Raw genomic sequence first — 12,363 nt, forward strand, 5'->3', positions numbered from 1 at the left:
CCAAATTTGGGAACTGACAGCCATGCTTTCCACAATATCGATTTGAAGGCTGGATGTTTCAAGTTCGATTGAGCACATTTCTCTGGTCTTTGAGGCCAGGGCTCAGTCAAAGACTCCAACCACTGGTCATACGTTGTCCTGTCCTCAGTGTTTGTCAGGGCTGTGGGCAGCCAAACGTGACAGAGGGTCTCCACCCACTGGGGCCTTAATTTCTCCTGACCAGGGCTTCAGGATGACAACATGGCAAAGGTGCAAAGACTTCGCTGAAGCTCTGGATGGATCCTGTATGTTACTCAACTATCCTGTCATGGCTTTAGACTTTTCAAGCTCTGTGTATGGTTATACTATTCTGCCGTTCATCATTAATTCTGAATTTTGTTCCCCTGTGATTAAACTCCTGGTTTTGTGATATTGTCTTTTATCCTGACAAAGCTATGACACATAAACACAGAGGCTTTGTCATTTGTTATCCTGTAACACTGCCAAAATCAGGATTCATTAATCCTGGACTGAGCCCCCCACTAATTAGGTCCTTGTGTTAATCCTGTACTGTGCTTTTTTCATGTAGATGGGGGCAATCCTGTAACTGAGCTCTGAGGCAAATTTTGCCAATTATCCTGTTTAGAATAATCCATGTTAATCCCGGTAATTTCATCTCTTAATTAATTCTGTTACATGATTTATCACATTGATAAGTGCAATCCTGTGAGTGAGCATGGTGGCAAATATTTGCTCGCGATCCTGGTAACCCAGGGACACCTATTTACTAGGGCAGTGCTATTTTATCCACCTTCTTGTTTTACAATCCTGGAATATGTAATGGTGGACTTTTTCAACCGCAAATCATAGAAACTCTACAGTGCAGAAGGAGGTCATTTGATCCATTGAGCCTGCACTGACAACAATCCCACCCAGGCCCTATCCCTGTAACCCTATGTATTTTCCCTGCTCATTTCCCTGACACTAAGGGGCAATTTACCATGGCTAATCAACTAATCTGCACACCTTTGGAGTAATGTCCTTTATTACATAATGGTTAAGATGAGTACAGCCATTGCAGGATGTTGGCCAAATGCTTTATTGTGAGATAGCTGGTAAGACCCTAAGAGTCCTCATAGCAGCGAGGAATCTGCCCCCCCTAGAACTTATGGACTAATGTATTTTTTGTATTTCAGTTGTTTTGGGTTATAGAATCTCTGATGGAACTATTGGGTTCAGGTTTTTCCTTTGCAGTTTAATTATTTTGGAATTAAGGAATCCTTGCTTGTTGCCTATGAAGATACAGACACAGTCAGATCATGTATCCAGGAAAAGACTGGGACTGGGATTTTCCAGACACGCTTGACCCAAGACCAGAAAATCCCACTCAAGGTCAACAGGCCTTTGCATTATCCTGGTGGACAGAACTGGAAAATTCTACCTTGGGTGGCTTTTTTTTGGTCATTGGCATCCCTGGAGCCTGATTCTCTCATCCCAACGTACACATTTTTTGGCGTGTCAGGTTGGCAGATGCGCGTGTTGGCCATTTCGTGGGATTTGCGCATGCATTCCCGACACATACATGTCTCCCAGAGCTGGGAAGCAGGCACTGGAAACTGGTGGGAAGACAAGGTAAGCGATCTAAGTTTATTTTTAATCTATTGTAAATGTCATTATCGGGGCCTGGGACTACATTCTCCGGGCCCGATAGCATCTCCCACCCCACTAGGAGTACTTCACTCGGGTGGCGTATAGAGTAGCCCCCCACATTCAGGGAACTAGCGGGAGACCCCACTGGAGTGAAGGGGGAGCAATTCATCCGTTGCCCGGGGTGTGGTGGTGGTTTAGGGGATCGGGCGATGGGATGTGATGCCCCCTGGACATGGGCACTCTGGCAGTGCCAGCCTATGCCCCCTGGCATTGGGGCAGGGCCTATTGTGGGCAGGATCTAGGGGGCAGGGGCCACTCTGCAGGTAGGATGAGTCAGGGCTAGAGGGAGGCCAGCGATTACGGCAAGCTGCAGGGCCACTCCGGTGTTGTTGGAGTTTGGGAATTATGTACTTATTGGTGCATGCCCAGGCACGACTGGCTAATCCTTGAATATCTAGCCTTGATAAGTTGGTCTTCTATCTTGACTTGGCTGCGCAGGTAGGGACAGTGATTACTTGGCTAATGGAATGTACGGTGGGCATATTATCTGGTTGTTAGGGTTTCGACCATTTCATGGAAGTGGTTGAAACTCCTTGATGGTGGGGTTTAAATGGCACCTCTGGGCTGCATAGAGACAGGGGTAGTTTGCTTTGTTCAATGTGGAAGAATGATGTATTTTTGGCTTGTTGGCCCTTACTCTGGTGTGTTGTTGAGTAGGTTAAGGCAGTCATGGCTGTGTTTATCCGGGTCAGGTGGAAGGTATGTTGAATGAGGGAGTAGGTTGCCCTCCCCTGAGACGTCCCCTTTGGAGCTTCTGGACTGCTTTCCTTTTTGAGACTTGATTCCCCTGGGTGTGCAGTAGCCTGTTGGCTATGGAGTCTGAGCAAGTGGTCTTATATGGAGACTTCCAGCTTGTCCGGCTTCTTGCGGTCTGGGCTCCCTTGGGTGAGCAATGTCCTGTTTAAGTGGTTTGTGCTACATGTGGTCTGAAATTAATCTTTTTGTGGATTCAGCTCCACTTACCCGCCCGCTCAACATAAACCTTAATTCTTTTACTGTTCAAAACTTTATTTATCCTTGCCTTAAAGATGCACAATCCTTTGTGTGAAGAAGTTCCTCCTCAACTCAGTCCTAAATCTGCTTTCCCTTATTTTGATGCTATGCCCCCTAGTTCTAGTTTCACCCGCCAATGGAAACAACTTCCCTGCTTCTATCTTATCTATTCCCTTCATAATCTTATATGTTTCTATAAGATCTCCCCTCATTCTTCTGAATTCCAATGAGTATAGCCCCAGTCTACTCAGTGTCTCCTCATAAGCCAACCCTTTCAACTCCGGAATCAACCTAGTCAATCTTCTCTGCACCCCTTCCAATGCTAGTATATCCTTTCTCAAGTAAGGAGAACAAAACTGTCCACAGTACTCCAAGTGTGGCCTCACCAGCACCAGCTGCAACATAATCTCGCTGTTTTTAAACTCCAGCTGTGTAGCAATGAAGGATAAAATTCTATTTGCCTTCTTAATTACTGGGTGCACCTGCAAACCAACTCCTTGAGATTCCTGCACAAGGACACCCAGGTCCCTCTGCATAGCAGCATGCTGCAATTTTTTACCTTTTAAATAATAGTCCATTTTGCTGTTATTCCTATCAAGTGGATGACCTCGCATTTACCAACATTGTACTCCATCCACCAGACCCTCGCCCACTCACTTAATATCCCTTTGCAGACTTTCAGCGTCCTCTGCGCACTTTGCTCTTCCACCAATCTTAGTATCATCTGCAAATTTTGACACACTACACCTGGTCTTCAACTCCAAATCATCGATGTAAATCGTAAACAATTGTGGACTCAACACTGATCCTTGAGGCACACCACTAGTTCCTTCTCTCCCTTACCTGTTGCATTATCGTGTAGCGCTCACAAAAAAGTTCAGCTTTGTTTCTGGCAGTTCCAAACAGACAAGATGCACTACGATCTGTCATTGCCAGGCTGCAGTACAGAAACAAGATTTTAGCCAAAATCCTTGCTTTTTCTTAAAAAAAATTAATTTATTTTGCATTTACTTTTCCAAGTTCACAAAGAAAATAACACAACCAGGTCAACACATAGGAACAGTGACAAAATTAAGTATATTAGCATGCTAAATTACATCCTTGTTCACCTGCTTGTTTTGCTTAATTGTTTTAAAAGGTGCAATCCTACCTGCCGCTCACGGAACACTCCCGCTGCAGAAAAGTCGGAGAATTTGGCGGCCAACCAAATCTCCATTCACTGCAGCAGGATGGGAAAATTCCACCAGCGTGAACGGTGGTAAGATGCCAGCCAGTGGGTGACAATTGTTTTCTTCCAGTGTCTAGGAGGGCTAGCCTGTTTAGTTTTGATATTCTATGGATGTCTGTTAACCTGATGCCATGATGAAAGATGTATTTGAGAAGATTTCATTGTTTACTTACTGAGTTAGTTATCTAGATCTCAAATCAAGAAGGCAGAATGTAGACCTTATGGAAGTGATGTGTTCGGGCATAAAGTTCCATGAGTGATCAAACTGCTTAAGTTTCACAGTGAACAAAAGACTGAATTTATTCCAGTTTAAAATGTATACAAAGTTAGATGGGCTTCATACTAGGATGATACTGTAGCTCAAGGGCATTCCACACCCTTTACTATGTAACTTCAAACGGGGCCAGCTGGGGGCTTAACAGTATACAGAAGCAGCAAAGGACATTATCAAGAAGTAATGGCTCAATATGTGAAAGAAAAATGTAACATGTGAAAAATGAACTACAGATGGATGTTCCAGTAGTTTATCAAATGTACCAGTTCAGCTCCACAGGAATCATGTAAAAGCAAAGACCAAAAGAATCCATGTCATAAAAAACCTGAATCTTCAAAGAACAATATTTCCAAGAACAGGATTCAAACAGCATTATTCATGCAAAATTATGAATGGTTTGGCCTTCTAAATAATGACAATTAGTAAAACTCACGGAAAAAATTTCTTCCTTTCTGAATTGTAGATGTAACGAGGGACTTCAAATGCACCAATTACATTGAAAACGTGTTCTCTGTAAATATAAGCCCAGATTTGTTAAAACGAATTCAATGAAAACTATACTTGCACATTTTGCTGGTACAACAGATGAAAATAACACATATTAGTGGTGATCTCCTATAGCATTGCTGAAGTACAACTGCTATACTGCAGTCTGTTTCTCTGCTACTCATTTGTAATTCAATGATTCTCCCACTTTGCCTTTCCATATGCTTCTCTCACAATATTTCACCATATTCCTGTTCATCTGACACTCTTATCCTCCTATTCTGGCATTTGCATGTTTCCTATGGGAGTAGCTACAAAATGTGTATCACAGGAAGTAACAGTTTGAGGTCCATACTAGAATAGAGTGGGATGGGAGGCCAGGAAGCAGGTAGAAGTCACCGGTAGAACAGACAGCACCTTTAATTCACTCTTTTATCAGTCAGGCGTTTGATCTGCATAAAAAATCACAATGTTTAATAATATCCGAGCCAGGCAACTTGAGAAATTCATTTGGCTAGAGGTTCTGTAACTCAAGATGGAGTGCAGATACTTCCCAGAAGTCACACACTCCACTTAACTAAGTTTAGTAGCTGTTCTGGGGTGTGCACAACTGCTAATGTTTAACCAAGCAAAAACACGCAGCCTGCTAACACAGAGCATCAGCAGGCTTCCAGTTGTTCATCAAGTCAGGACCATTCTATCCATTTGGATATTGACTTGTTTGATCACCCAGAGCTTAAAGAGAACAATTCCAGCCCTTGGTGACAAGTCTACTCTTCCAAATTTATTAATGAATAAGATTGACTAAGTCAAAAGTGCCTTGGAATGCTGAACCATGCCTGGCTCAGTTTATAGAATGAAGGAGCCATTTGGTCCATCAAATGGCTCTGCCAGCTCTTTGGTAAACCAATCCAATTAATCCTACTTGCCTGCTCTTTCCAAAATCCTAAACCTTTATTTTCCCTCTCAAGCACTTACCTAATTTATTTTTGTCAGCCACTATAAAATTTGCTTCCAACAGCCCTACAGGCACTGCATTTCAATTCACTACAACTTACTATGTTTTTTAAAAAAATTCTCATATCATCTCTGATTCTTTTCCCAATCACTTTTTAAATCTGTCCTTTGATTATTGACCTTACTTCACTGGACAGTTTCTCCTTCTTTATCGAGACCCTTCCCGATGTGAACACCTCTATCGGATCTTCCCTTAACCTGCTGTGCTCTGACAATAACTTCCCCAGCCTCTCCAGTCTCTCATCCCCGGTACCATTTCAGTAATATTCTTTTCATTCTCTCCAAGCACTTTTCATCCTTCCTAATGTGTGCTGTCAAGAACTGAACATAGTATCCCAGCTGAAGCTGAATCAGTGTTTTATAATGATATGGGGCGCATCTTACTGACCGTTCACGCCATGCTCCCACTGCAGCAAGATCAGAGTATTTGATGCCGAGTGAAATTTCCATTCACTACAGTGGGGTGGGAAAATTCTGCTGGGTGAATGGCTATAACATTCTGGCCTTAGTCTAACTTCTCTGTTTTAATACTGGGCGGCACAATGGTTAGCACTGCTGCCTCACAGCGCCAGGGTCCCGGGTTCGATTCCTGGCTTAGATCACTGTCTGCGCAGAATCTGCATGTTCTCCCCATGTCTGCGAGGGTTTTCTCTGGGCGCTCCGGTTTCCTCCCAAAGTCCGAAAGATGTGCTGGTTAGGTGCATTGAACATGCTACGTTATTCCTCAGTGTAACCCAACAGGTGCCAGAGTGTGGCAACTAGGGAATTTTCACAGTAGCTTAATTGTAGTCTTAATGTAAGCCTACTTGTGACAAAAATTAATAAACTTTAAAAAAACTTTATTCTATACTTCTACTAATAAAGTATGTCACATTAATTAACCTTCTCAACTTGTCCTAACAACTTCAGGAATTGTATACATATACTTCCAGGTCTCTTTGTTCCTGCACTCCTTTTAAAATCGTACCATCAAGTTCACATCGCTTCTGATTTTTCCCACCAAAGTATATCATTTTACACTTCTTTGCATTAAGCTTCATCTGCCATGTATATGTCCGCTATACCAATCTATGACCTGCTGATGTTTAGTATCCTCCTCATTAATTAAAACATATGTAAATTTCTGTGCTATTTACAAATTTTGAAATTATGCAACGTATATTCAAGACCAGGTCAATATACACCAAATAACGGTGTCCATGAGAAACACCAATGCACACTTCCCTCCAGCTGTAAAACAATATGGTACTATTCTCTGCTTTCTGTCCCTATACTCCATTCAACAGTAGATCCTTTCAAAATAATCATGAAGATCCTAGCAGAAAAGTTGATAGGGCGAATTGGTAAAGAGAGTGAGGAAGTAGAAAGACTGGCATGGACCAGATGGGCCAAAAGCATGTTTTGCTATAAAATCAATGCAATTCCATGTAATCATTGTCCAAAATTTTGGAGTATCCAGATTAGCTATATCTTCAGTGTAGTGAAAGGCACCTTGCCATATGTTAAAGCACAATACCCTGCCCCAAGTCCTCTCTTCACCAACTGCTTACTCCAGGTCAAGGGGATTTGGCAGACATTTGTTTGCCACGGGAGTGACACCCCCTATAATGTATCAAGTGATGGGTAGGTGTAGGTTGGACCCCTTCCTATCTTTAACCATTTCTGCCTTTTGTCACAAAACCATTTCACAGAATAATCTGGTATCTCACATATAAGAACAAAACAGAGGGATTTTGTCGAGCCCAGGAGTACCTTACCCTGAAGGAGAACTGTTTTAACAAACCTAAACTAAAATGGACCTCTGCTCTTTTTGAAGAACAGCCAAGGTGTCTTTTGCCCCTGCTTTGGGAGAATGTGCAGTAGATCACTATGACTGTAGATCAGTCCAAACCATTAATCAGAACAGAATCATAGAATGATTATAGCAAAGGAGGCCATTCAGCCCATTGGGTCTATGCTTCCTCTCTGCAAAAACGACTCAGTTAGTCTCAACTTCCCTTCTCCCCTTAGCCCACTTTAACTCCTTAATATTTCCTAACCTGATGATGTTCTACGTCACAGTTTTGCAGCACCTATTGATTGCTAAGAGACTTCAGAGAACTGCTTAAAGGTGAATTGTTTTTTGCTTGTATGATCTCTTTAGGACAGAGATGAGGAGAAATTACTTACCTCAAAGGTTTGTGAATCTTTGGAATTCTCTACCCTAGAAGGTTGTGGATGTTCCATCACTGCCTATATTTAAGGCTGAGATATTTTTTGCTTTCTCAGAGAATCAAGGTATATGGGGAGTGATTGGGAAAGTGGAATTGAAGCCAAGAATCAGTCACGGTTGTACAGAACAGCAGAGCATAGCTCGACTATTCCAATTCTCATGCCCGCTTTTCCTACATAAGTGGCTTAGAAGAACGCAGCTTAGCCATGAACAACTAGCAGAATCTAATTTCAATTTGTTTATGACAAAAGGTGTCTTTGTGTTGGCAGGGTATATTTGCTGTGCATTGGATGCACCTGTTCAATATTGATTTAGAGCCAGTCTTCACTTACAATGTGTCCAGGAGGCACCAATACAATACACTTCAGTGAGAAAGAAACTGGGAATGAAAGGCTGCGCCAGGAAGCAAACTAGGAAAAGCACAGAAGCTGACAAGCCAGGGCAAAGAATGTTGGAACCGAGGTAGGATGATAGAGGAGTCTCATTTCATATATGCCTACATGCATGTCAGGGTGGAATTATCCCTCTTAACACTTAACTAGATTGAAAGTATTGGAAATCTTAAAATACAATTATCTTAGTGAATGGATGTTCCCTAACTACAAAGACTGAACTTTTGTTTTACAGAAGTAGAAATTTGGAAATCCAAATTATATATCAGTGTATATGAAAGTCAAAACATTGCTGAGACTGCCATCCCTAATTTCTGGTCAATGTAAAACATAAATCTGTTAATTGACCTACATTGTTTCATCACATGTCTGACTGCACTCCTGGACTGCTGCCTCCACCATTGATTGCTCTATCATGTTGGAGTTCACTGAAAAGTAGAAACACACAAATCAGACTGTTGTCTTTGCTTCATTTAGCTATAGTTTGCAATGACTGAATCTGTGTATTTAAAAATGAGAACACACAGGTATCCAACACACACGAATTTCTATCATACGAGTAAAGGACACCAACTCAAGATGCTGCAAAATCTACAACTTCAAAACTTTGTTGCCATATCCTAACTCGCCACAAGTCCCATTCACCTATCACTCCTGTGCTCACTGACCTACATGTCTCCTGGTCTAGTCATGCCTCATGTTTTAAAATGTTCCCCAGATTCTACAAATCCTTCTATAATCTCCTCTAGCCCTACAATCCTTTGAGATCTTTGCACCCGTCCTATTCTGGCTGCATCCTCATCCCTGATTTAAACTGCCCATCACTAGTGGCAATTCTGTGATTGTTCCGTGAAGACCTCCTTCTCTCTCCCCACTTTTAAGAACCTACGTTTTTGAACAAGCATTTGGTCATCTATCCTAATATCGCATGATGTGGCTTTGAATCAATTTTTATTAATAACATTCCTGTGAAGTGCCTTGCAACATTTCATAACATTGAAGATGTAATTTAAATACAAGTCGCAGTTGTGGGATTTCTGATACTCAATATGGAACAGACATTACTTCTCTGTACACATCCCACTTCCCAAGACCAGAAAGCTTATGTTCAAGTTGGCAATAGCTTCAGCTTCGCAATCCATAAGCATACTGTTGAAGTTCAACTATTTGCATAGCCCATTTTCACAACTAAAATTCCAGTATAGATGCATAAAGCCAAAAGCAACTCTGACTGGGCCAAGATCACTAAGACTCATTCTGGCAATGCCCCAGAAACCAACCATTATCATTGTAGGCAATAGAATATTTTTCCCATTACAAAATATAATGCTAAGGACTGAACAACATTGCACATTCTACTTAAATTTGATCAAAAACAGATCTCAGGTCCTTATTTGTTCACAATTTTCAATTATTACTTACATGGTTGTTTTTCAATTGCATCAATGATGCGTTCAATTGCATCTTCAAGCTCCAACTCATTGACTGTCTCAAGAACATCCACAAGAAATTTGGCAGCATTACTGATCACAGAGAAATAAAACAATAGAGAATTATGAATCTTTTGTTAAAAACTAAACACCATGGTTTATTGTAATAGGAAAGATAAGATTGTAGTTTGTTTAGAAAGTAAAAATTAGGAATTGATCCAGACCATATTCCATTAATTTTCTTTAAAAGGTTATTGTAAGTTAACAAACTGTCGCAACTGAACATAGGTGACCTCCAGACCCTCCAACAAATACCTTCTAAAATATACCAAGGCAATGCACAATAGGGGTCCAAATAAGAATTCTCCCTCAAAATCTCCTTCTTTCTGCATGCCGAGGTGGCAAATGCATCAACCAGGAGATTCCACTCAGGCACATGATCAGGAAAACTGGGGAAATTATCTTACTCTGTTGAAACATACATTATGGTTCATCACACTGCATCACTATGGCACTTTAAAAACATTGTTTAGTTTTCTGAAACATAGTGTTATGATCTTAGTAGAGACCAGGAATTTTTAAAAATATATTTATTTGGATTCTCCTTAGTGCTCCCTCTATTCTTCAAGGTATCAGATTTCTTGAGATCCTTCTTCCAGCAACCAACTAGGGGCGCCCATCCAACTCTCCTTCAACACCTCTTGATTGTGGACACCTAGCTCAAGCATAAACCTACTTCCTGGCATAGTGACTCCAAATCAGAAGACAGCCTTACATTCTGAACCATCTGCTACCACTCCACAGCTCCTGACAGATTCTCTTTCTGCTCATCTCTAAGCTGCGCCAGACCCAGATTTCAACTGACTGTTTTCTGTGAGAAATCACAGATAAAACCCAACGGTAAAAAAATTCCTGCAATCTAGCCCCATTGCAACAGAACACACCTGGGATGTTCTAGGTAAAGATTTAAATTAATAATTTCCAATTTCCAAACTATTCTTTTGTTCCGGCAAACATGAAAAATTTAAACTCCTTACTGAGAACAGACATCCTGACTCCATCAAAAGACGCAAGAGGTGGGTCATCCATTGCTCAGGGTTTTCCCACTTGAACACTGATCTTATTCAATAAACATAGGCCACCCTTTGAATTAAAATTACTTTGGGTCTGTTTGCCAGCTTCTCACCAGATGTTTTGCGCTTACAAAAGAACAAGGAACAAAGAAAATTACAGCACAGGAACAGGCCCTTCAGCCCTCCATGCCTGCACCAATCATGCTGCCCAACTTACCTAAAACCCCCTACCCTTCTGAGGACCATATCCCTCTATGCCCAACCTATTCATGTATTCGTCAAGACGCCCCTCAAAACTCACTACCGTATCCACTTCCATTACCTCCCCCAGCAACGAGTTCCAGGCACCCACCACCCTTTGTGGAAAACATCTGCCTCGTACCTCTCCTTTAAACCTTGCCTCTCACACCTTATACCTGTGCCCCCTAGTAATTGACTCTTCCAACCTGGGAAAAAGCTTCTGACTATCCATTCTGTCCATGCCTGTCATAATCTTGTAGACATTTACCTTACATTTAAAAATTTCAATCCACAAACTTAAAGTTATATTCCCAAAACATATAAATCATGAAAATACATATTCATGACAATAGCTTACCATCCTATAAACTCTTCTCCTGTGCAAGCACTTATAGGGATGCACAGTTTAATATCTGAATCATATTTATATCTAACATTTTTCTTTGAAAGTTTCCCAACAGAATAAACAATCCTTCCATCACAATGCACTTGGTATCTATGTCCACGGTAGATTTCTACATCCAACTCTTTGTTAGAGACAAATTCTTTTCAAAGGTATCCCTCTAACCATTTGTTTATTTTCGATTGCAGCCAGGCCATCTCTGGCACTGACTTCTCTTTCCATTCCCAAGTCGTTCTTTTGGAATTCCCTAAGCATCTATCCCTGGTCTTCTAATTTCCATAGCTACTTTCTGCCACTATGCAAATTTAGATAGGTTGCATTAGTTCCCTCATCAAAGTCACTGGAATAGAAGCTGAGGCCCAAACACTGATCTTAGACAGTGACCCAAGCTGAGAATGGGACCCAGCAGGGATAGGTCAATAACTGGGGACATATATTTAAGGTAAAGAGCAGAAGATTTAGAATCATAGAATCTACAGTGCAGAAGGAGGCCATTTGGTCCATTGACCCTACACAGACAACAGTCCCAGGTCCTATCCCTATAACCCCATGCATTTACCCACCAAATCCCCTTGACACTAAGGGGCAATTTAGCATGGCCAATCAACCTAACCTGCACATCTTTGGTCTGTGGGAGAAAACCGGAGCACCCAGAGGAAGCCCATGCAGACACAGGGAGAATGTGCAAACTCCCAAGTACCTGGCGCTGTGAGACAGCAGTGCTAACCATTTGTGCCACCATGCTGCCCTGCGCCAAGGGGATTTGAGGAAAATCTTTTTCACCTAGGAGCTGGGAATCTGGAACTGACTGCCTGAAAGGGTGGTAGAGTGGGAATCCTCACAATATTTAAGAAGCATTTAGATGAGCATGTGAAATGCCATTGAATACAAGGCTACAGACCAAATGCTGGAAAATGGGAAAATTA

The 12,363-nt window shown here is 41.6% G+C and overlaps 1 protein-coding gene across 1 annotated transcript in view; it reads right to left on the reverse strand.

Annotated features, from left to right (window-relative positions):
- pole2 (polymerase (DNA directed), epsilon 2) overlaps positions 1 to 12,363 on the reverse strand; it is a 38,308-nt gene that overhangs the window by 23,207 nt on the left and 2,738 nt on the right. Inside the window, exons 2-5 of the mRNA XM_080201968.1 lie at positions 9,714 to 9,814; positions 8,644 to 8,719; positions 4,618 to 4,695; positions 3,526 to 3,619 (exon numbers count right to left, since the gene is read on the reverse strand). Coding sequence (XP_080058094.1) covers positions 3,526 to 3,619; positions 4,618 to 4,695; positions 8,644 to 8,719; positions 9,714 to 9,814 — 349 coding nt within the window. The remainder of the gene's footprint in view (positions 1 to 3,525; positions 3,620 to 4,617; positions 4,696 to 8,643; positions 8,720 to 9,713; positions 9,815 to 12,363) is intronic.

The sequence above is a fragment of the Carcharhinus amblyrhynchos genome, chromosome 14, assembly GCF_965287045.1.
Source record: "Carcharhinus amblyrhynchos chromosome 14, sCarAmb.v2.hapA, whole genome shotgun sequence".
NCBI lineage: Eukaryota > Metazoa > Chordata > Chondrichthyes > Carcharhiniformes > Carcharhinidae > Carcharhinus > Carcharhinus amblyrhynchos.